Source organism: Gracilinanus agilis, chromosome 2, assembly GCF_016433145.1.
Source record: "Gracilinanus agilis isolate LMUSP501 chromosome 2, AgileGrace, whole genome shotgun sequence".
In the NCBI taxonomy this organism is placed as follows: domain Eukaryota; kingdom Metazoa; phylum Chordata; class Mammalia; order Didelphimorphia; family Didelphidae; genus Gracilinanus; species Gracilinanus agilis.
In genome coordinates, this window is record NC_058131.1 from 528,784,276 (window position 1) to 528,807,150 (window position 22,875).

Sequence of the window (22,875 nt, forward strand, 5' to 3'; positions counted from 1 at the left end):
CATTCTCATGTCAGGCTCACAACCTGTGAGACAGGTACTCTATTTTCTAATCTCCCACCGCTAGAAAGGTATTGAATTGGACAGGGTACTTAGGTTCAGGAAGGTCTGAATTCAAATCCTGACTGTCACACACTTACTGTGTGGCTCTAGGCAAATCACTTAAACTCTCATCCTCAGTTTCTGTAAAATGGTGGGGTGGGGGGTGGTCAGTGGTAGGATTTTATGATCTCTAAGTTCCTTTCCAACACTAAACATCTATGACCCTAGGGCAGCTAGGTGGCTCAGTGGATTGAGAATCAAACCCAGAGAAGGGAGGTTCTGGGTTCAAATATGACCTTGGACACTTTCTAGATGTGTGACCCTGGGTAAGGCACTTTACCCTCATTTTAGCCCTTATTACTCCTCTGCCTTGGAACCAATATGCAGTATTGATTCTGAAATGGAAGTTAAGGCTTTAAAAAAAAAATCTACAACCCCCTAGACAAGGAGACACAAACCAAGGTGGGGGAGAGGGGCTTGCTTTTCCCCACTTTCCCCAAGAATCATTTGAAGTAAAAGTCCTAGAGACAACAGTGAAACAAACAGGTCACCTTCTGACAGAGAAGTGATGGACTCTGGGTACAAAATGAGGCTTAAATTTTTGACTATGGCCATCAGAATTTCTTTACTATGCATTTGCTATTATAAGGTCTTTTTTTTTTCCTCAATGGGTTTAAAAAAATTAAAAAAATAAATAAACCCTTACCTTCTGTCTTGGAGTCAATACTGTATATTGGCTCCAAGACAGACTAACGATAAGGGCTAGGCAATGGAAGTTAAGTGACTTGCCCAGGGTCACACAGCTAGGAAGTGTCTGAGGTCAAATTTGAACCCAGGACCTTGTCTCTAGGCTTGGCTCTCAATCCACGGAGCTACCCAGCTGCCCCCCTCAATGGGTTTTGAGGTCAATTGAAAAAAATGTTTTAAATGAGATGCTGGACCACGTACACACACACAAATAGTAAAGCCCTAAGTCAGAGAAATCTCCTAGCAATCCCAGACTCCCACTGGTTGTCAGCCTGTACCAGATCAAGACCTCTTGGTATTCCACTTGGCCACAGAAAGAGTAAAGCAAAGAACTCACTTCTCTGCTGACGCTGTCAATCCCCCTTTTCTCCCCTCCCCCTGGGGTGGTCAAACTTGGCACTTCTCTCCTCCCACGTGGGCTGGGGCAGTTTCGGGAGAGGCAGGGGAACCTGTTGAACAGGGCAGCCTGAGTCTGAACCGGTCAGACAGGAGAGGTCCCCACTGAGGCATCAGCTCTCCTCCTCCTCCCTCCATCCCTCCCCCACACCCCAGACACCAAGTAGAAAGAGGCACCTCGGACCCAAAGGTTTTTATTACAATGAGGGAAGAGGTGGCAAAGACTGGGCAGTGGGGGGATGAGGACCCCCCCTGGAGGAAATGACCATCCCTTCCTTCACTGAGGAAGAGACCAAGGGAAGAAGGAGGCAGTTTTTACCCATCCTTGTCCACCCAGCCCTTTGACACACACCATTATGTTCAAGCCCAGTCCTTCAGATTAACAGCTGCCACCCCTCTTCAGGTCCAGAAAAGGAAGTAGATTTAGAGAAAGGGACGGAGACACAGGTTCCAGTCCCTACTCATTAAATAAACAAATACATACTGTTTATAGCACAAATGTACAGCCCGGGCAGGGTAGTGCCCAGGACTGGGAGGGGTAGGGGAGAGGGAACATAATGAGGTAATAAGGGAGAAAGGGACAGTCCCTGAGGGCAGGGGCAGCTTCCACCCCACCCCCATTGTCCTCTACCCTGTAGGAGCTGAGAGCTCTGGGGAAGTAGGGGAAAGGGTAGAATCACAGACCATTTTGAAAAGGAAAGAGAATCTCAACTTTCCCTAGTCCTCAGAAGTTGGCATGACCTCCTGAGCAAGGGCGTGCTGTCTGCTGTTGCCTACTCAAGTCTCCTGCAATGCCAACTGTGTTTCCAGCTCCAGGGCCAAGGCAGCTCTGTCAAGATGGGGGCAGGAGATTTAGGGTCCAAGGCAGAACGGGGTTAGGGAACAGGGCGAGTGACCCCGAGCCCAATCTTTCTCTGTCCTGTCCTTCATTCGTGATGGGGACAGAAACTAAGGAGGGGACAAAGTCAAGTTAGAGCTGGCCAGAACTCTTGGCCCACAGCACCCAGGGAAGCCCCCGGCTCAGAGGGGTCTGGTGGTATGATTGTAGACCAAGTGCTCCGTGTCCTCAGTGGTGGAGATCGGGTTGCTGGTTGGCATTGGAGGAGGGCGGTGGTGATGAAGGGGATGATGGCGTCGGAGGCTTCTGTTCAATTGGTTTTTGAAGAGGCAATAGCCTAGGATGGCGACCACAATCAGAATACAGATCCCCAGCAGCACGGCCACAGTCACCTCCATAGAACCTGAGAAGAGACATAATGGGGGGGGACGCAGAGATGTAAGTGCCCTTTGGCTTGGACTCCTTCTGTCCACTTGCCACTCTCTTCCTGGTGCCAAAGGGGGACGAAGAGAGTAGAATAGTGAGGCCAGAGACACGGCCTGGGCTAGGAAGGAATATGGCCCTGTTGAAGAGTAAGACTCACCTGAGTTTCCATGCAGGGATTCCCGCCTCAGGCCAAACACATCTTTCTCTGCGAATATAGGGGGAAATTGCGATTTTATTTTATTTTTCAAAAAGATGATTTATTACAAAGTACACGTAATAACACATTTCCACATGCGTTTCCCAAAGTTAGATGAGCCAGATTGTCTTCCTCCCTTTTCTCTCCCCTGTCCTAGAGCTGGCAAGCAGAAATCAAGCTCCCTAATTCTAGAGTTGCTCTATCAACACAGACTGAGGCATAAAGTTCCAGACATGGCCAGTGCCTTAAGGTGTTAGTAGTAGCAGCTGAGTTACTACTTGTAAATACTCATTACGAGGAAGGGTGTTATCGCTGGGGCGTAAAAAATGTAAGTTTTTACAGGAGTCAAAGGGAGTAAGGGAGTAAAAAATGGTTAGTAAAAAAACATTATTGCTTCTGGAGGAGACCAAGGTTCCAGATCAACTAAATTCAGGAGTTCTGATCTGGATTCCCCTATTGGGGGAAGTGATATGTCTGATGGACTATTTTGGAAATATAACTTGCTGCTACCCTCTCCTCTACCACCTTCCTCAACTCCAAGTCATTCCTTGAAGGAAACAGTGGGATTTTGAGTAGATGGGACAGAATAGTGGGGCCAGACAATTTTTCAGGATGATAGGCTTAGCACTGGATCCCCTCATTTTACATTTGAAGAAACTGAGGCTTAAAGAAACCAAATAAATTGCAGAGCTAGTTAACCATGGAGATTTGAAAGCAAGCTTTCTGACTTCCAAATCAACCCTTCTCTCTCTCTCCCTCCTGGTCTCCCTCTTTCCTTCTCACCTTCTTCCTTTATTTACCTTCTTTTTTCCTCCCTCCCTCTTTCTTTCCTTTCATTTTCCTTCTCTCTTCTTTCCTCCCTCCCTCCCTTTCTTCACCTTCCTCCCTTCCCTTCCTCTTTTTCCTTCCTCCTTTCCTCCCTTCCTTCCTTCCTCCCTCCCTCCATCCCTTCCTTCCTCTATCTCTGCTGCCTTCTTTCCTTCCTTCCTCTCTCCCTCTCTCCCTTCCTTCTTGCATCATGGTCCCCCCTAAGTAAATCCCTTTTCCCAACTGATCCCTTAGACTACCCCACCTCCCCCAACTGCCTGCTCACTAGAGATGCCTTCACAGGACTTGAGACATTTTTCCTCATCTGGGAAGTTATTCTGGTTGCCGCCACAACCTCCATAGGTGAAGAGACCACAACGCTCAACAAAGGGGTTATAGTACCATCGAGGAATACGTTCTTGGCACAGCCCTGTTTCCGGCAAGTCTACACAGTGTCCTACGGAAGAAAGGGAAGAGAGGGTCAGGTAAGAACCTTTGGCTTTCCTAGATTCCACCCTGCTGTATTCCATCAGGGCAGACAGAGCTCAGAAGAAGGACTGGATCTGTGATTTCTTTGAAATAGGGAACTCCAAGAAATCCACTTGTCCAATGCAGGTCTACAACTTACAGTCTTAGGGAGTTTCCCAGAATACAAAGAGGTTAAATTACTTGCTCAGGCTCACATACAGCCAGTAAGAGTCAGAGGCTTACCTTGAACCCAGGTCTTCCTGATTGCAAAGCCTGCTCTCTACCCACTACATACCAGAGCTCCCTCTTAGAGCTTAGAATGTGAATATGAATGCTATTGTTCCATCATTTTTCAGTTGTGTCTGACTCTTCGTGAATCCATTTGGGGTTTTCTTTGAAAGGATTCTAGGGCTATTTGCCATTTACTTCTCTAGCTCATTTTACAAAAAGGAAAAGGAGGCAAACAGGGTTAAATGACTTGCCCAGGGTCACACAGCTAGTAGATGTCTGAGGCCAGTTTTAAACTCATGTCTTCCTGATACCAGGCCAGGCACTGGGTCCCCCTGCACCACCTAGCTGCCTCTGAAAACACTATTGAATCTGAATGCACCAGTACAAGGACCTGGGTCATCTGTCCTATTCCCCACCTCATCCTGGGACTAGGTCACAGTCTAAGCTGCATAGGAAGGGGCAGAGAGATTGATGTGGTTCTGGGAAATTCTATAAGGACATCTGGGTCTGGAGCAGGTATAGGAATAAGACACATTCTTTTATTTATTTTTTAACCCTTACCTTCCTTCTTAGAATCAATACTAAGTATTGGTTCCAAGGCAGAAGAGCAGTAAGTAAGGGTTAGGCAGTTGGTGTTAAGTGACTTGCCGGGGGTCACACAGATAGGAAGTGTCTGAGGCCAGATTTGAACTCAGAACCTCCTATCTCTAGACCTGGCTCTCAATCCACTGAGCCACCTAACTGCCCCCAGGACACATTCTTAAAAAGGAAGGGACCCAGAGGACAGTCAGGTAGCTCAGTGGATTGAGAGTCAGACTTAGAGATTGGAGGTCCTGCCTGGGTTCAAATTTGGCCTCAGACACTTCCTAGCTATGTGACTCTGGGCAAGTCACTTAACTCTCATGGCCTAGCCCTTATCGCTCTTCTGCCTTGGAACTATTTTGATTCTAAGATGAAAGGTAAGGGTTAGGAAAAAAAAAGAAAAAGAAAAGGAAAGAACCCAGTTCTTTTCTGCTTGAGATAGATCATACTGTTGAGTCTGGCTGACGGTACTTGGAGTTGGTCCTGTTAAGAGTCAGAAGGGCTGGGAAAAGATAATCAACCCAAAGCCCCCCAGTTCTTGGCCTTTACCTTTGTTGCTAGGAAAGTGGATGCTTTGGAGCTCATGGAAGCCTGTGGTATCTGCAAAAGGAGAAAGGCATTTAGACTCAGCCTTTATTACAAAGCTTAGCCAAGGAAGACACTTCAGTAGAATTTCCTCTGTTTCTGTGAATTGGTCTCCATCCCTCCTTTCCTTTTAATCCTCAACCCAGTTCTTCCAAGGCACCTGACCCAGGAGACCTGCTCGGTTTAGAGGGTCAGAGCTGTGCCCTTCCCAAGGGTTCATGGGCTTCTGGAGGGGTGCTAGTAAGAAGATTCCAGGGACTCCCCTTCCTGAAGCCTTACACTTGTCACAAGTAGCCTCATCTGAGGCATCCAGGCAGTCAGCTGTGTCATCACACTCCAGGAAGCCATCGATGCAGCAGCCATCACGACAGCGGAACTGCGAGGGCTGGCAGGCTTCAGAGCACACTTTATGGGGAGGAGAGAAAGCATGGGCAGTCAGGCTCCATAAGTACTTGGTGAGCAGCTGATAATTGGAATGAGAGGGAAATGGTATTGGGGACCCCACTCAAAGGGGCTGGAATCAGAGAACAGGACCTCAGAAATGAGAAACTAATCTGAGTTCATTGCTGAGGAATCTAGAGAAGGGGAAGGATGGGCGACTGGAGGAAACCACATGGTACAGAGAAAGGAACCTACCTGGATGTTGCCTTTGGATCGAAGGACCTGAAAGAGAGAAAGGAGTGAGTGATGGCCGTCAAATCCCTAGCAAAAAAGAGAATATGATGGCGGCCTGGAATCTGGGGAAATTTTACTTCTCTCTTATTCTCTTCTGAATTTGGTGTACCAGGGGACTCCCTCAGAATATCCCGTTAAATTTCATATTTGATGAAATACAAAGGGGATAAAAGTGAAGCCTTATACTTGAGATTAAAAAAAAATCAATCATGCGCAGAAGATGAGGGAAGACCTGGCTACTAACCCTTAGAGGACTTGTATTACCAGTTAGAATATAAACTCCTTGAAAATGAGTTTCCGATTACTTGTTAAACTAGGAAATGATTTTATAAAGTATTTTGTTTGTATCAATAAATTTTCTTTTAAAAGCATCTGATATTTCAAACAATCAAACCAACAATCCCTGCCCCAAAACATGATGGGACTGTGTTTGTCCCTCTTACCGAGCAAGGTGCTTTGAACATGGATACTCATCAATTCATTTGTTCATTTAGTCATTCAGCAGCAACCCACCCCCTTTACTTAGCAACATGCTTTGAAAATCAATATTCATTCATCTGTTCACTCATTCACTCAATAGCAATGAGATGCGATAGCCAAAAAATTTAACTCAAACTTGCATGCTTTAACAGAGACAGTTGAGAGCACTGAGCCTGGAAAACAGGAAGACCTGAGTTCAAATACACCTTTAGACACTTTTTAGTTCTGAGGTTGTGGGCAAGTCACTTAACCTCTGTTTGGTTCAGTTTCTTCATCAGGAAAATGGGGATAATAATAGCACCTACTTTCCCAGGATCATTGTGAGGATCAAATGAGATAATAATTATAATGCATTTAGCATTGCCTAGTGCATAGTAGAGACCAAATTATTATTATTTTTAAACCCTTACCTTCCATCTTGTAACCAATACCAATTATTGATTCCAAGGCAAAAGAGCAGTAAGGACTAGGCAATGAGAACTAATGTTTAGGGTCACATAACTAGGAAGTGTTTGAGGTCAGATTTGAAACCAGAATCCCCTATCTCTCCACCTGGCTCTCAACCCACTGAGCCACCCAACTGCTCCAACATTATATTATATTAATAATTTTGCTTTGTTCTACCTTCGCCATGGCATTATATTACATTGATAATTTTGCTATGTTCTGCCCTCATCATGCCGATCTTGATTATTATATTTCCTTCTATGTACCACTGTACATCTAAGGAAATTTAAAGCATCTAAAGGTGTGGGGGGACAAATAGAATGACCAAGGACTTAAAGCAGATGTCACAAAAGGATCAGCTGAAGAATGATACGAAGGGAAGGGTGATGGGGAGAAGATGGCTTTCCTTATATATGGGAAGGGGCTATAATGCGGTAGAAGGATTGGACTTGTTCTTTTTGGTCCCAGATGCCAAAACTAAGAATGAGTAGAAGGTCCAGTGAAAGGAGGGCTAAATTTGGAGTTGAAGGATCTGAGCTCAAATCTGGACTCTGCCACTTACTATGTGTCTTTCGGTAAGCCATTCGACCTATCCTGCCCTATAGTTTCTATAAAATGAGAAGTTAGACTAGATAATCTCTAAGGCTTCTTTCTTCCATCTCTAAATTTGTGATTTTGTGAGAGAGTAGCAAAGAGTTAAGAAAACTGAGGTTCAATGTCAGAAAAACAACTTTCCTAACAATTAAAACTGTCTAAAGAGGAATTTGGTGCCTCTAGATGAACTGAAAGACCACTTTTCATTCATGTAATGGGGATTCCTTTTGGGTCTGGGTCAAATTAGATGGCCAACTGAAAAGCTCCCCACCCCCAAATGATGTGACTCTATATTGTGGTCCAGGGTAGTTGTTGAAGGAAGCTCATTTTAACTCTCTAGTTCTGATCAACTATACTCTCTTTAAAAAAAAGAAAAAAAAAGTTGAGAGAATCTGAACCATAAAATGTCTGAAAACAATTGTCAAAAATTGTTTCTACATGTAATTGAAAATTTTTTAAAATAAGCACTGGTATAACCTATATCAGACTATTTACTGCCTTAGTGGGATTTGATAGGGAGAGGAGGGAAGAGAACCTGAGTCATAAAATGTCTGAAAATAAGTGTCAAAAATTGTTTCTACATGAAAAAAAAATTTTTTTAAAGCATTGGTATAAGAGGTAGGGATCAGTGGATTGAGAGCCAAGCCTAGAGATAGGAGGTCCTGTGTTCAAATCTGTTCTCAGACCCTTGCTACCTGTGTGACCCTAGGCAAGTCATTTAACCTCAATTGTTTAGTCATTATCACTTGTCTGTCTTGGAACCAATCCACAGTATTGATTCTAAGACAGAAGGTAAGGGTTTAAAAAAAAAAGTATTGGTATAATCCAGTGATGTCGAACCTTTTAGAGATGGAATGTAGCTACCCCCCCAAAGTCCATGAGCTGTGCCCCATCTTCCCACCAAGTGCTAGGTGTACCCCACTTTCCCTACAAAGGGGAGGGAGGAAGCGCTCCCATTAAGCTGCTGGGCAGAGGGGCAGGTGAAGTGAGAAATGTCATCCTCTCCAGCTCTGCCGCCTGTGAGCTGCCCACCTTACCCTGTTGTGAGCTCCCATTGGATGCTGGCAGAGGGGTTGGGGATGTGAAAAATGCCATCAGGCATGGTGGGGAGAGGAAGGGGAGCAGCTCTGCCCGAGTCCCTCTGCCTTTCTAGTAACAAACTCTGGGTGGGAGGGAGGGTGGCTGAGTGCCCACAGAGAGTGCTCTGCATGCCATCTTTGGCACCCGTGCCATAGGTTCAACATCACGGGTATAACCTATATCAGACTATTTACTATGTTGGTGGGAGGAGGGGGAGGAGAGAGAGAATCTAAATCATAAAATGTCAAAAAACAATTGCCAAAATTTGCTTCTATATGTAATTGAAAAAAAATGTTTTTAAATTTTAAAATACTAAAGTTTTTTTTTTTTTAATATCACTATCACTCCTTTTCCCTAGCACCTCCTCTTGCCATCAGACTCTCTCTATTCCCTAGCCCAATCACTGACTCAACTTCTTCCCACTTTCTTTTCCCATCCCAATTCTCCTCACCAACCTCACCTTGTACATCTTTGCAGGCCATCTTGCACTCCTCCTCCCGAATGTAGTTGTTCTTGTTGCCAAGGCAACCACCATAGACGTACTGTTTGCATTGCTGCTCAGTGGGGTCATAGAACCATCTGGGAAAAGAGCCTCTGCAACGGCCCACCTTCTTGGGTGCCAGGCAGTATTCTGGGAAAAGAAGGAGCAAGCTTGGGGCAGCCAGCTAAGGGTGATATTTGGCCATTTGGGCTCTATGCCCCTCTTCTTTCGGTCCCTTCCCCTCCTTCCCCTGGGCTAATTCCGTACCTTCTGTCTGCTTAGGTGATAGGACGGTGATCGTGAAATTGGCAGTATCCTGCTTTTGGTCAGAGTCCTTCACAGTCAACTGAAAGATGTAAGTCCCCTCCTTTAACTGTGAGAGCTCTAGATGATCTGTATCTTTTTTCTATAGGGAAAAAAGAAAAGGTTTCAGACTTATTCTCTCCCCTCTGAAATAGGTCCCTGCAGATCTGAAAATTTCTTTGTCCCCTTCCTCTGTAATCACTAAAGACATGTTGTGATGTCAGAGGAGAGAGAGATCATAGATGGAGAACAGAAGAAGGACAGGGCTGTCTGAGGGAATTTTTAATTAATGAGGTTATAGAAATCATTTGAGGCAGTAATATGCTGGTAAAATTTTAGCAATTGGCTGCCCCCAGCAAAAATGTATGCATAACACACTTTTAGGTTTATTCTGCATTAGTAATATTTTCCCAGTCACATTCTTAAGTCTAGACAACCCAAAATCAAGCCCATATTTGTAGTGTTTGCCAATTTCCAAGGTGTAAGTGCTCATACTGAAGATTTAACCATCAGCTTTCTTGAGCTGGTTCCAACACAACTCTGGTTTTAGGACACCTAAAAGCAATTGTTCCTGGGACTCAGGCGTCTCCCAAGCAGATCAAGGACTTCAAGGGGACATGGATAAAAGTTAGGAGAGAATCCGAAGGATGCTCTCAAAGACCAGCCACCCCAGACCCCACTTCAGTTCCTCACCTCCACCTTCACATTGGCATCTCCCTGGAGAAGGTGCCACTCGGTATTTTCTGTGCCCTGGAGCACCAAAGGCTCCTGAGGTTGCACCTTTATTTCCATGCCAGCCCAGGACTTGGGAAGGCGAGCTCCTGGGGGGAGATGGAGAAATGATTAGGGTAAAATCTCTTTACAACAAATGAATCTCCTTTACTGTATGAATGATATCCAGACACACACAGATGAGTTTAGAAAATGGATCAAATCCAAGATGAACCCAAAGACTCATGATAAAAAATGCCATCTACCTCCAAAGAAAGAACTGGTCGAGTCTAACTGCTGACCAAAACATATAATATTTTCCTTTCTTTCTTCTTCAAGATCTCTTCCACAAAATGACTAATAAAGAAAAATGTTTTATATGATAGCATGTATAAAATCTATATTAGATTCTTACCATGTCAAGGGAGTGGGGAGAGGAAAAAGAAGGTGGGATGAAGAGATTTTGGAACTCAAAAATGAATATTAAAATTTTTTACATGTAATTGGGGGAAACATAAAACATTATTTAAAATAATAAAATATATAAACCATTTAAAAAAGTCAATTAAATCAGTCAACAAATATTTTTTAATTTTGTACTGTGTGCCAGGAACTATGCTAGTCATTGAAGATTCAAAAATAAAAATGTAATGGTCCTCAAGGAGATTACATTCTATGAAGGGCATTAGAAAACAATGGAAATGGGTCAACTTCCACAGTCATTCAAAATGCAAGGCAGAAACTGGCTAGGGATGATGGGGAGGGGAGAAATGTTTTATTATTTATTTTATTATATTTTATATATTCTTATTTACAGTTATTTGATTTAAATGTGTTTTAATAAGTTATCTTACAAATTATTTATAAATTATTATTTAATATTTGTATATTATTTTATTATTTATTGCTATCAGCTTTACCCCTTCTATGATTCTTGTTTTTTTCTTGATGTAGAATCTAACTACCTTCCCCAATTTTCCTCTACCTGAGGAATTATTCATTTGACAAATATTTACTGAGACCCACCCTATGCACTAATAATGTGGAGAATGCTACCCCTCACACGCATACACAAAAAAGAATAGGGATCACTGAACCTCAGAGTTGGAAGGGACCTCTGAGTCCATCAAATCTAACTCAAGGGTAAAAAAGAATCCCCCACACATGGTTATGCAGCTTTTGCTTAAAGACTTCCAGTGATGAGGAACTCTCTTACCTCTTAAGGCAGCTTCTTCAACCTTTGATGTTTATAATTAAATATATGTACACAGACATTATATGAATTGGTGGAAGAATTTGAACCTGGCTGACAGATGGAATATTTTATTCTTCTTGTTTTGTCTTCTGTTAAGTAAATGTTTCTGATTAAGATTTAATGGAATTGGGGGCAGGTGGGTGGCTCAGTGGATAGAGAGCCAGGCCTAGAGGTGGGAGGTCCTGGGTTCAAATGTAGCTTCAGACACTTTCTAGCTGTGTGACCCTGAGCAGGTCACTTAACCCCCATTGCCCAGCCCTTACCGCTCTTCTGCCTTGGAGCCAATACAAGTATTGATTCTAAGAAGGAAGGTAAGAGTTAAAAAAAAAAAAAAAAGATTAAATGGAGTTCAGCTGAGGCATATGTTGAATGGGAAATATGCAGGTGGGGGCTCAGGAGCTAGTAGTATATTCTTGTCAGCAAGGTTACTCCTAGAATCTCATAAAAATAAGCTGTAGTTGTATGATTGCTTCCACCTAAGAACCAGCAAGTGTGTAAGGGTAGGTTGGGATGGTCAAGCCAACCCAGAGAGAGATGAAATCAGGGTTGGGTGCCAAGTCCAGCACTACATACAGACAAATCTTTCCCCTAATATGAGGTAACATATACCAAAGACCAAATGAGTTACACAGATAAGATATGTTATTGCTGTTGAAGGAAAGGAGGCAGAGGTCACAGGAGCCTAGAATGGCCAAAGATCTGCCCGGAGAGTTGAACCTTGACGTGAGCCATAGACTCGAGTTGAACCTTGGAATGATATTACTGTGACCACTGGAATGAACCTTAGAGTTCATTTAATCCAGCTTCTGTTGGATTCAGGAGCAGGCCTATAGAAGTTAAGCAAATTGCCCAAGGTCATACAGTTGTATGACACAGATCCAGAGGAAAGAACCTTACCCACCCTCTAAACTCTAGAGGGCTGGGAATCAGAAGTCCTGGGTCCAAAGTCAAGCCAAACCCATCCACTTGCTATTCTGGGTGTTGATGCTCCATCTTCCATCTCTGTGCTTTTGTATTCCTCATGCATTTAATACATTCCCTCTTATCTTGTCCTTTCTCCAGCTCTTTAAGGCTTGGCTCAAGTACTATTGCCTGGTTGTTCAGTTGTTTTTCAGTCATGTCTGACTCTTCATGACTCGATTTGGGGTTTTTTCAGCAAAGATACTAAAGTGGTTTGCCATTTCCTTATCCAGTTCATTTTACAGATGAGGAAACTGAGGCAAACATGAGTGGCTATCATACTGGCTACTATCTGGGCTTAAAATAACGTAAAAAATAAGGACAACACCAGCACTTCAATCGAGGAGTAAATTTGCTCAGGATCCCACAGTTCCTAAGTGTCTGAGGCTAGAATTGAACTCAGGAAGATGAGTCTTCCTGATTCTAGACCTGGTACTCTATCCACTGAGCCACCTGGAGGCCCTAAGGCCACCATCTCCAAAAGGAAGCTTTTTTCTGATCTCTCTTGTTCTTAAGTATCCTCCCAAATCTGAAATTTCTTTGTGTATCTTCTGTATACATATGGTCCCATTCAGTAGAAAATATAAGTCCCTAAAGGGCAAAGATTATTTTGCTTTTGTCTTTTGGATCCCAAGCAAAGGGGAGAGAGAGCTGGAGCAGAAATTTCATGTAGCAGAATAATGAAAGATAATTCTGGTACCAGGTTAAGAAGTTCAAATTTTATCATTGTGGGTAAAAGGAAAGTGGGAAATGTTTGTGCAGCAGTAATACAAGTAATGTATTAAGAAAAGCATGACTGTAGTACATGTATAACCTAAATCAGATTGATTGCCACCTCGGAGATGGGGGAGAATTTAGATTTTAGAATGTTAGAAAACAAATGTTAAAAATTATTTCTGTATACGAGCAGAGAAAAAATACAATAAAGAAGAAAGAAAATTATAACTTGGAGTGGGGGAAAGGCAAGGAGATCAGCTAGGTCCCAATTTTCTGAATGGGTGGAATAGCAGAAGTAATTGAAAGGAAGAGTAGGAAATGCTGTGTGATACATGTAGAAATGGAAGTTGAACCCTGGACATTGATGGGAGAAGTCAGAGATGCCAGATATTGAGACTAGTACTGCTAGGGAAGGAGGGAGAGAGGGATGGCAATTTAAGACAATGGTGGGAATTTTACTATTCAGAGTACTGGGGGGTGAGGTGTGGCTGGGTGGTTCACTGAACTGAGAGTCTGGTTCATAGATGGGAGATCCTAGGTTAAAATCTGGTCTCAGATACTTCCTAGCTATAAGACCTTAGGCAAGTCACTTAACCCCCATTACCTAGCCTTTACCACTCTTCTGCCTTGGAACCAATCCACAGTATTAATTCTAAGACAGAAGGCAAGGGTTAAAAAAAAAAAAAAAAAAAGAGTCATTAGGGCAACTAGGTCGCTCAGTAGATAGAGCACCAGGCCTGAAGTCAGTCAGATCTGAATTCAAATGTGGCCTCAGAAACTTCCTAGTTGTGTTACCCTGGACAAGGCACTTTAACACTGTTTGCCTAACCCTCACCCTTTTGTCTTAGAATTGTTACTAAGGCAGACAATAAGAGTTAAAAAAACAACAACAAAAACCCCAGTTCTTTATACGTGGTGTGGGCGTTTGCTTTTGACAACACTGATGACAACAGTGAGGCATCATAATTTAGATTTCGTGTCAGAGAACCTGGGTTTAAATTCTGTTCTCCTTCCTATCTGAGTGACTTCAGGCAAGTCACTAAACTTCCCTGACTTTCAGCTTCCACTGAAGTTTAGACTAAATGGACTCTGAGGTCCCTTCCAACTCTAAATCTATGATCCAATTAGAAAAGTTCAGCAGGCAGCTGGATACTTGGGACTAGAGCTCACCTGAGATCCCACCTGGTAGAATGGATGGTCCCGTTACCATCTCCACCCAATGAGAGGGTCAGGGTCAGGGCCAGGGTCAGAAGGAATCCCAGGGTATAACACTACTTTCTGTATGTATAGGACTTGGTAGTCATGTACCTAGAGGTGAGATTTGAGGCGTGGGAGGTGATGAGATGGAAGGATAGAGAAGGTGGAGGGCAGAAGGCCTGACATTTTGACCACGCCTGAATTTATGGGTCAGGAAGAAGGTCCAGCAAAAGTGGTGGTTAGAGAGATGGGAAGACTAGGGTAGTGTCAGGAAAACTGAGGGAGAAAGGTTAACACGGTTGGTTCCTGTAGCAAATTAAGAGAGAAGAAGCAAATTGTCTGCACTGGAATGGGAAAGAGGAAAAGGGCAGAATGTGTCTCATTTCAGGATTATTCCCATCTACCCCCTCCTTTCTATTCCACCATCTGCCACTGCCCTAGAGAGTATAGTTATCACCTGTTAAATTTGCTGGGATATCTTCCCGCTAATGGTCTTCAAACCACTATTTTCACTCTCTTCCAAAACACACTTCACACCTTCACTCTCCTCTAATAGTCACTTAAACCTTCACTTTCCTCCAATATACACTTCCAACTTTTGTATAATTTTCATTTGAACACATTGGATCATGTGCTTTCTCTTCCAGGACCCTACTATCTGGGAAATAAAGGTCAAGTATCTTTGACTAGTATTCCATGCCCTCCAAAATCTGGTAGTGAGTCAACAAACATTTTATGGAGTACCTACCATCAAATGGGGGCAGCCAGGTAACCCAGTGGATAGAGCATTTCCTTTGGAATTAGGGAGACTCATCTTTTTAAGTACAAACCTGGCCTCAGACACTTCCTAGTTATGTGATGTTGGGCAACTCACTTAACCCTGTTTGCTTCCATTTCCCCATCTGTAAAATGAGCTTGAGAAGGAAGTGGCAAACCGATGTAGTATCTTTGCCAACAAATCCCCAAAATGGGGTCATAAAGAGTGAAACGGGACTGAGAACAAATGAAGAACACCACCAAGATAATAGTTGTAAAGCTCTCAGTATGGCACCTAAAACACAGTAGGTGCTTAATAAAAGCTTGTTTCCTTCTCCCTCTCACCACCCCATGTTCTAGGTTCCGTGCTAAGCACTGGAGATGCTCCCAAGGGCATGCCCCCTCAATTCTAATGGAGGAAACAACATGCAAACAGTAATTATGGACATATAAAATTCATACCCGGTAGGGGCAGCTAGGTAGCTTGGTGGATAGAGAGCCAGTCTTGGAGTCAAGAGGACCTGGGTTCACATCTGGCCTCAGACACTTCCTAGCTTTGTGATCCTAGCCGAGTCACTTAACCGGCTTGCCTAGCCCTTGCAGCTTTTGTTTTAGAATTGACACTAAGAAGATAAGGATTTAAAAAAATTAGACCGGGTAAATTGGAGGTCATCCCAGAGGGAAGCAGAGGTATCTCTTGACCTTTTGGGCTTTATCTTGGTTCAAGTATGTATACTTTACTCTGGATAATCTGGCCCGTGTCCAGGCTCCGGAACACATCCTTCGCAGGAGTAGGAATTGTTCCATTCTTTATTCACATCACCAGAAGCACCCAGCCCACAGTAGGTATTTAATCAATACTTGTTCATTATGCTGTGCCTTTGTGTAGCTGTTACTCACTGGAGCCCCCTTGGATGAAGACTGGGAATGGGGCAAAGTCTCAGTTAACTTGTAAGAGGCGGCGCTAGGACACTAGGGTTGTTTTCTCCCGTGACCCCAAAGGCATCTTTGCTGGTATTCCACTCTACCTAGACCTATATGACAAAGCACCCCAAGTGAGGCAGGGAGAGCCCCGGAAAAGGAGAACAGAAGGTTCAGTTACATCCCCTCCACTGCACAGACAGGAAAAACTCAATACACTTTTCCCTCCCAGGCAGGGACCCCAGTGGGTAGAGGCAGATCAAAGAGGGGCACTGTGGCACCTAACCTAAAGAACCTTCCCAGGGAGTCTTTCTCACCGCCTTTGGAGGCTGATGGGATAACTCCCAATCCTTCTCCTTCCTCTTCCCCTCCTCCACCCAGAGAGCAAAGGGCTAGCCCGGCAATAATGGGTCCCTCCCCCAGGAGCCTGGGCCCCAGGATGTCCCCATAGCAACCACAGGCCCCACCTCTCGATTCCACTCACCAAAAGGGGAAGAAAAGAAAGGGAAGAGGGGAGGGTGGGAAAGGAGGAGATGGAATAGAAGCTCCTCCCTTTCCTTTCTGAAATCGGGACTGACTTCAGGCAGGGAAAAGGAAGAAAAATTTTAAAACCTGCTAGGAGGGGGACATTTTCTTCCCCAGTGGAGGAAAGGAAGAGATTTTTCCTCTAGATACCTGCGGCAAAGTTCTTCCTACCCAACAGCTCTTTATATAGGGATGCTACTATGCCAACTCCTAATCTACTTGGTCTCAGCCCCTCAGATACTCAATAGCTGGCCTCTACTCAATCCATTCTGCTCAGTTGCCCTCAAAATGGCCACAGAGGGGCAGCTGGGTAGCTCAGGGGATTGAGAGCCAGGACCAGAGACAGTAGGTCCTAAGTTCAAATCTGGTCTCATATACTTCCTAGCTGTGTGACCCTGGGCAAGTCACTTCACCCCCATTGCCTAGCCCTTACCACTCTTCTGCCTTGGAACCAATACACAGTATGGATTCTAAGGTGGAAGGTAAGAGTTTAAAAAAAAATGCTCCCCAGAGAAGCTCCTTCCCAGGTGCCAGTATTCCTGCTTGGATGGAGGACGAGGGTTCTGGGATTTTCCCAAAGAAGAAGAAAAGACCCCAAGAGCCTTTCCACATCTGTTGATTCCCTAGCTCAGTTCACCCAGGCCTAGGAGCCATTTCCTATCAGTCAATGGTCTTAGGTAGAAAATCTGCAGCCAGGGACAGGAAGTGCACAGTCAGTGGTGGGGCCAATTACAGCCAATTACCACCCACCTGACCTGCCACTTCCTCGTGGAACAGGCTTAGTCTCTAGTTCAGCGGGACCTGGTAGGTTAACCAGGCTCCAAGAGGGAGGCATCCATCCTCAGGCTTTCCTCTGAACCTCAGAGGGTCATCTGGAATGGTGGAAAAGGAGGAGCAGGGAAAGACAAAGGGGCCAACAAAGAAGGCTGAAAGCTGTAAGAACTCGGATCAAAGCAGTGAACCACCATAATTCCAGAGGCCCAATGAAGAAACATGTAACCACCTCTAGACAGAGATTCAGTGGAATCAGGATATCAGACATATCTTTTTTGGATCAGGCTAATGCAGGAATTTATTTTGTTTCATTAAGAATGGTACAAAGTTCTTGTTTTTCTTTTCTTTTTTCTTTTTTAATCTAAGGGGGAAGTATAAAGGAAGGAAAGTAGATTAAAAAACAACTACAACAATCCTTACCTTCTATCTTAGAATCAATACTAAAAATTGGTTTTAAGGCAGAAGAATAGTAAGGGTTAGGCAGTGGGGGTTAAGTGACTTTTTCAGAGTCACACAGCTAGGACATGTCTTGAGTTTCGATTTGAACCCAGAAGCTCTTATCTTCAGGCTTGGCTGTCTATCCACTGAATCATCTAGCTGCCCTGAAAACCAATTTTTTTTAATAAAAAAAAATTTTAAATGAAATAAAAAAAAATTATAAGGTGCCAGATTTGGGAAGGAGAAAAAAGGTCAATGAGAATTTATTAGGTGTATATTATATGTCAGGTACCCTGCTGGCTATTCTAATCAGTCTCTAGTGTTCTAGTCTCTCATTCCATAGTCCACTCAACTACCCAAGGGATATGCTAAAGTCCACACCTGACCAGGTTACCCTCCTGTCCAAGAATCACTAATGAACCATCTTTAACCTCTATGATCAAAATAAAATGCTTCTGGTTTTTTTTTAATCCTTACTTTCTATTCTAGTAGCAATTCTAAGACAGAAGGGAAAGGAAGGGCTAGGCAAATAGAGTTAAGTGACTTTCCAGAATTATACAGCTGAGGTAGGAAGTATATGAGGTAAGATTTGAACCTAGGTCCTCTCAATACCCAAGCCAGGTCTCTGTCCACTGCACTCCCCTGTTTGTTTTTTGAAGCTCTTCAGACCTGGACTATCGTCTACCTTTCCAGATTTATTACATGTTCCTTTGCTTCATGAATTCTTTCCCAGACCAACTATTGCTCAGGACTTTCTACTTCTTGTCTTTCCTTAAATTCACACAGGCCTGGAACTAGATCTCTCTTCAACTCTTTTTTTTTAACCATTTTATTTTAAACTCTTACATTCCATCTTAGAATCAATACTGTGTTTTGGTTCTAAGGCAGAAGAGTGGTAAAAGCTAGGCAATGGAGGTCAAGTGACTTGCCCAGGGTCACACAGCTAGGAAGTATCTGAGGTCACATTTGAACCTAGTGCATCCCATCTCTGGGCCTGGCTCTCAATTCACTGAGCCACCTAGCTGCCCCACTCTCTTCGACTCTTGTAAGATGCATCTTAAAAATCCTTAACTTTGCTTTAGAGTTTAGCACAAATGCCACCAAGGCTTTTCTTGATTCCATTCAGAAGAATTCCAATTACTTTTTATTTTCTATTTATTCATAAGGTCAGAGAATAGACTTAGGACTTGATTGGTATAGGGAATTCTTGGAAGAGGAAAGCCTGTTCAGAGGTCAAGTGACTTTTCTAGGGTCACCCAATTCAGCATGTATCAAAGACCCTGGACTTAAACTCATCTTCCTAGCTTTTTTTTCCCCCCTTTCTTTTTTGCATTCTTTTGAAAAATATATAGGGTCAGGTCTAGTGTGACCATTGCATTTTCTTAGCAGTTGTGAATAAGTGGCTAAAACTTTGAAGGCAGGAAGGGAGGGAGAATAAAAAAGATTTTTCATCCTTTCATTCCATCCCTTTCATTCTGCCACCCTTTTCCTTCCTTTGCAGTAAGTTCTTGCCCTTGCTCAGAGCAGGCCAGTTCTGTAAACATTGCATCCCCTCATCTACTTATTAGTATACAAAAGCTCTCCCCAAAACACACACACACACACACACACTGAATCACTGAAGGTAAGCTACTTGAGGGGAGGAACTGTTTATGTCTTTGTATCATCAGCTGGGTATATAAAAACAAAGTGGAAACTGTCCTTGCCTTCAAGGAACTTACATTCCACCAGGAGGAAATAAGTATATGATATATAAATACAAACTGCCTACAAAATAAACAAAGTCATTTGGGGGGAGGGAGGAGGAGCACATCTTATAGAAGTGGCACTTGAGCTGAGCTTTGTAGAGAATTAAGGGTTCCAAGAGACAGAGGTGAGGAGAGAGAACATCCTAGGCATGGGAGACATAGAATGAATAGAGGAAAGTTTTCTCCAGTTCCAGCTTGGTGACATCACCTCTGGACTCGGCCTCTAGTCCAATTACTCTATCATTGCTGTTTCTAGACCCTAGAATGGCTAGTCATACTAGATGTGATATTAAGATTGTGGAAGGGGCAGGTGGGAGAAAGGAGGTCGATAGGTAGGGAGGTAGGTGCTAGGTTCTCCTTCCACAGATGTCTAAGAAGCAGGGTGGGGTTGACAATGAACCAGAAGTCTGTGGACGGCCCCTAATCCCCAGACTGGTTCCCCTGGCTGCCAGCTCAGAGGCAGGAGGGGAGGTGGGCTGGATCCATGGGCTTGACTTCATCCCCAGAAATAAACAAAGATTAACCATGCCAGAAGCAGGGGCTCAGGTTCATTCTGGAAATCTTAGCCAACACACACAAACACTGACACACAGACACACACACCCCTAAACAGCTGACAACCTTTTCCGACCAGGTATACCACACCATTTGGCTGACTCACTCCAATCCTCCTCTCCCCCAACCCTAACAAACTGAAAGCCAGTCTACTTCTAAGGAGATTAAGCTCAAGTGCTCTCTCACTCATGTTCTCTCTCTCTGTCTCTCTCTCCCTCCCTCTTCTTTTTTTCCTCCTTTCCTCCCTCACTCAATCCCCCCTCTTATCCTCCCTCCCTTTCTCTCTCCTCTTCCTTCTCTCTCCCTTTCCCTTCCTTCTCCGTCCCTCTCTTTCTCTCTGTCTGTCTCTTACCAACTTCAACCTGGGTAGGAGACTCCTTTGGTGACTTTGCTGTCATCATTGGTAGTTTGGGAAAGATTTCTTATTCTCATAGATCTGAGGGGACTCAGTTTTTGGAATGCCATTCGTCCATACTGCTTTGGGTCCCCTGGGAATTCCTCCAAGCCACCATACAGAAACCATAGGGACAATCAAATACAGGGGGTCTCATCTCTGATACTATTTCCTTAGACTTGTTTTCTAAAAATGAAGAGGCTTTGTAGGTCCTTGCACCCCCATTTCTTTGTTCCTATAATCCTATGACCTTTTATCATTGGAACAGCTCCTCTCCAAGACAGAAGCAGATTCTACATAGGTTTGAGTGTAGTACAACCTAGAAAACACTCAGAGTAAATAAAACACCATGCAGCTGACAATATTTGGCTGCACTGCCCCAGCTTAGCTGTTTCAGGGAAAATGTGATAGGATCCTAGTGGGTAAGTCACTTAAGCTCACTAGATTTCAGTTTGCTCTTCTACAAAAAGAAGTCAGTTGGATTAGTTCGCTTCGGAAACATCCTCCTGCCTTAGATTGATGAGCCTATAACAGATAAGATACCATATTGTCTATTATCAAAATATACCTGCATGGCACCAATAAAACATAAGCTCTCTGAGGAAAGGAGCTGTTTGTTTCTCTTATCTTTTTCAGTGCCTTGTACACAGTAGGCACTTAATAAATGTTTGTTAGATTGGTTTGAATCAGGAAATTCCAGGTTTTTAGTCCAATTTTAACGGGACATATAGTGCTCCTTTCACTGATTTAAAGCTAGACTGTAGGGGGGTGGGGGGTGGACTCATATGCAAGGAAAGGGCTGGCCTCAACATCATTTCATTTCATCCAAAGGGTCAGAACTCCAACCAAGGTAATACTCCATTACGAAACTAGAGTATATAACAACACTTTAGAGTTTACAAAATGCTTTCACACCCATTATCACATTTCATCTTTACAACACCCTGATGAAGTAAGTACAGGTATTGTCATTTCCAGTTGACAAATAAAGAAACTGAGGCCGGTTTGGTTAAGTGCCTTAGCCCAAGGTAATATATACAGCTACTAAGTGGTGGAATCAAAACTAAAACCCTTCTCTTTCCATTGTCCCAAGGCAAGTATCCCATCTTTGAATACCAGCTCCTCCCCTTCTTCCCTGGTGGAATCTCCCTTCTTTACCTAGGATCCCTAATCTTGGATTCGAGAATTCCCCACCCTAGAGAATTCTCCACTTTCTCTTCAGAACTTTGCTGCTGCTCATCACTCTTGGTGTTTCTGTGCTCCCTCCCACCTGCAATGATTTAGTCCTCACAAATACTCTCCCTCCATTTCTGTGTGTTGGGACTTGGGAGTTGGGGCGGGGGTCGGGGATGCTTCTAGGTCTTCTCTGTCCTTTCCTCCGTGCCCCCCCTCCCCCCCCCCCCGCGTCCCAATCCCTCCTCCCCTTTTACCTCCGAAGCCTTGTTTCCTCAGCTCTCGGTAGGACTGGTAAACATCCCGCGTAAGGTAGTTAAGGAAACCCTCTTTTCTGGAGAACTTGCAAACAAAAGTCTGCTCATACAGGCAGTTGAGAAGGAAGCAGGCAGAGATGGCGTCCTCACCCTCGCCTGGCTTCTGTTCCACCAGGGCCAGGTTGCAGGATGGAGTGGAACAGCAGGCACGGACACAATCCCAGCCCCTGCGCACCTCGGGGGAGCCCAGGAAAGTAGCCCCATTGCTAACAGAGGCGTCTGTGTCCAGTACAAAGTCTGGTACCCCAACTGTATACTGTTCCAAGCAGGTAGAGCCAGCCGGTTTCCCAGGGGCCACAGGTGGCTGCCCAGTCATCGAGGCTGGAAGGCTGAACGTCACCAGGAGCCATAGGGTCGTAGTGATCCAAGCCTCGGGGCATCCAAGTCTGGGGGTCATCTTCCTCCCGGGGAGGATCACCTTCCTCCCAAGGAGGGTCACCTTTCTAGTGTTGCTCTGTGCTCTGAGGGTGTCTGGGACCTGTAGGGCGGGGAAAGGAGGGGAGGAGAGAATGTGACATACCTGATCAGTAAGCCAGAAAGAGGTAGGGAGTGCGGAAGTGAAAGGGGGGAGGATCTGGGACAAATGGGGGTACACAGATGTGCGTGGTGGGGGGGCACCTGGCCACGTCGGGCCATCAGGGGGTCACAAACACTCCCTTCCCAGCGAAAAAGTCAGAGTAGGAAGATTGAGCACGCCATTAGACCGGTAAAGCTGGGCTGAACAAAGGATCAGCCTCGGTCCTGTTCCCTGCCTTGACACGCTCTGGGTCGCGAGTCTCCCTCGTTTACCTGCGCAGGTGAGTGGGACGGGGTGGGGCCGATCCTGGTGCCCCCAGAGCGACTCTTTCCCCGACCACAAGTCCTTCGGACCCAGGCAGCTGCCTCCCGCGGAGTTTCAGGTGAAACTGAGTCAGCCGCCACCAGGTCGGGGCGGGGCCGGACATTAACCCTTGCGATGCTGGCTCCGCCCCTGCCCCTGTCCCTTGGCTCCCCAGCCCAGCCGGTTCTCCCTCCCTCAATCCCTCCAGACCAGCTTCCGGGACCTTCTTCCTCGACCTC

At 44.6% G+C, this 22,875-nt stretch overlaps 1 protein-coding gene across 1 annotated transcript; it reads right to left on the reverse strand.

Moving 5' to 3' along the window:
• Positions 1-1,360: 1,360 nt before the first annotated feature.
• Positions 1,361-22,760, reverse strand: SPINT1 (serine peptidase inhibitor, Kunitz type 1). The gene is given in 12 exon segments (XM_044662202.1): positions 1,361-2,423; positions 2,604-2,651; positions 3,736-3,906; positions 5,280-5,330; positions 5,595-5,720; positions 5,952-5,978; positions 9,052-9,222; positions 9,340-9,478; positions 10,069-10,196; positions 21,757-22,294; positions 22,606-22,661; positions 22,664-22,760. Coding segments are annotated over 12 exon segments (1,773 nt in total). The 3' UTR covers positions 1,361-2,202.
• Between the last annotated feature and the right edge of the window lie 115 nt (positions 22,761-22,875).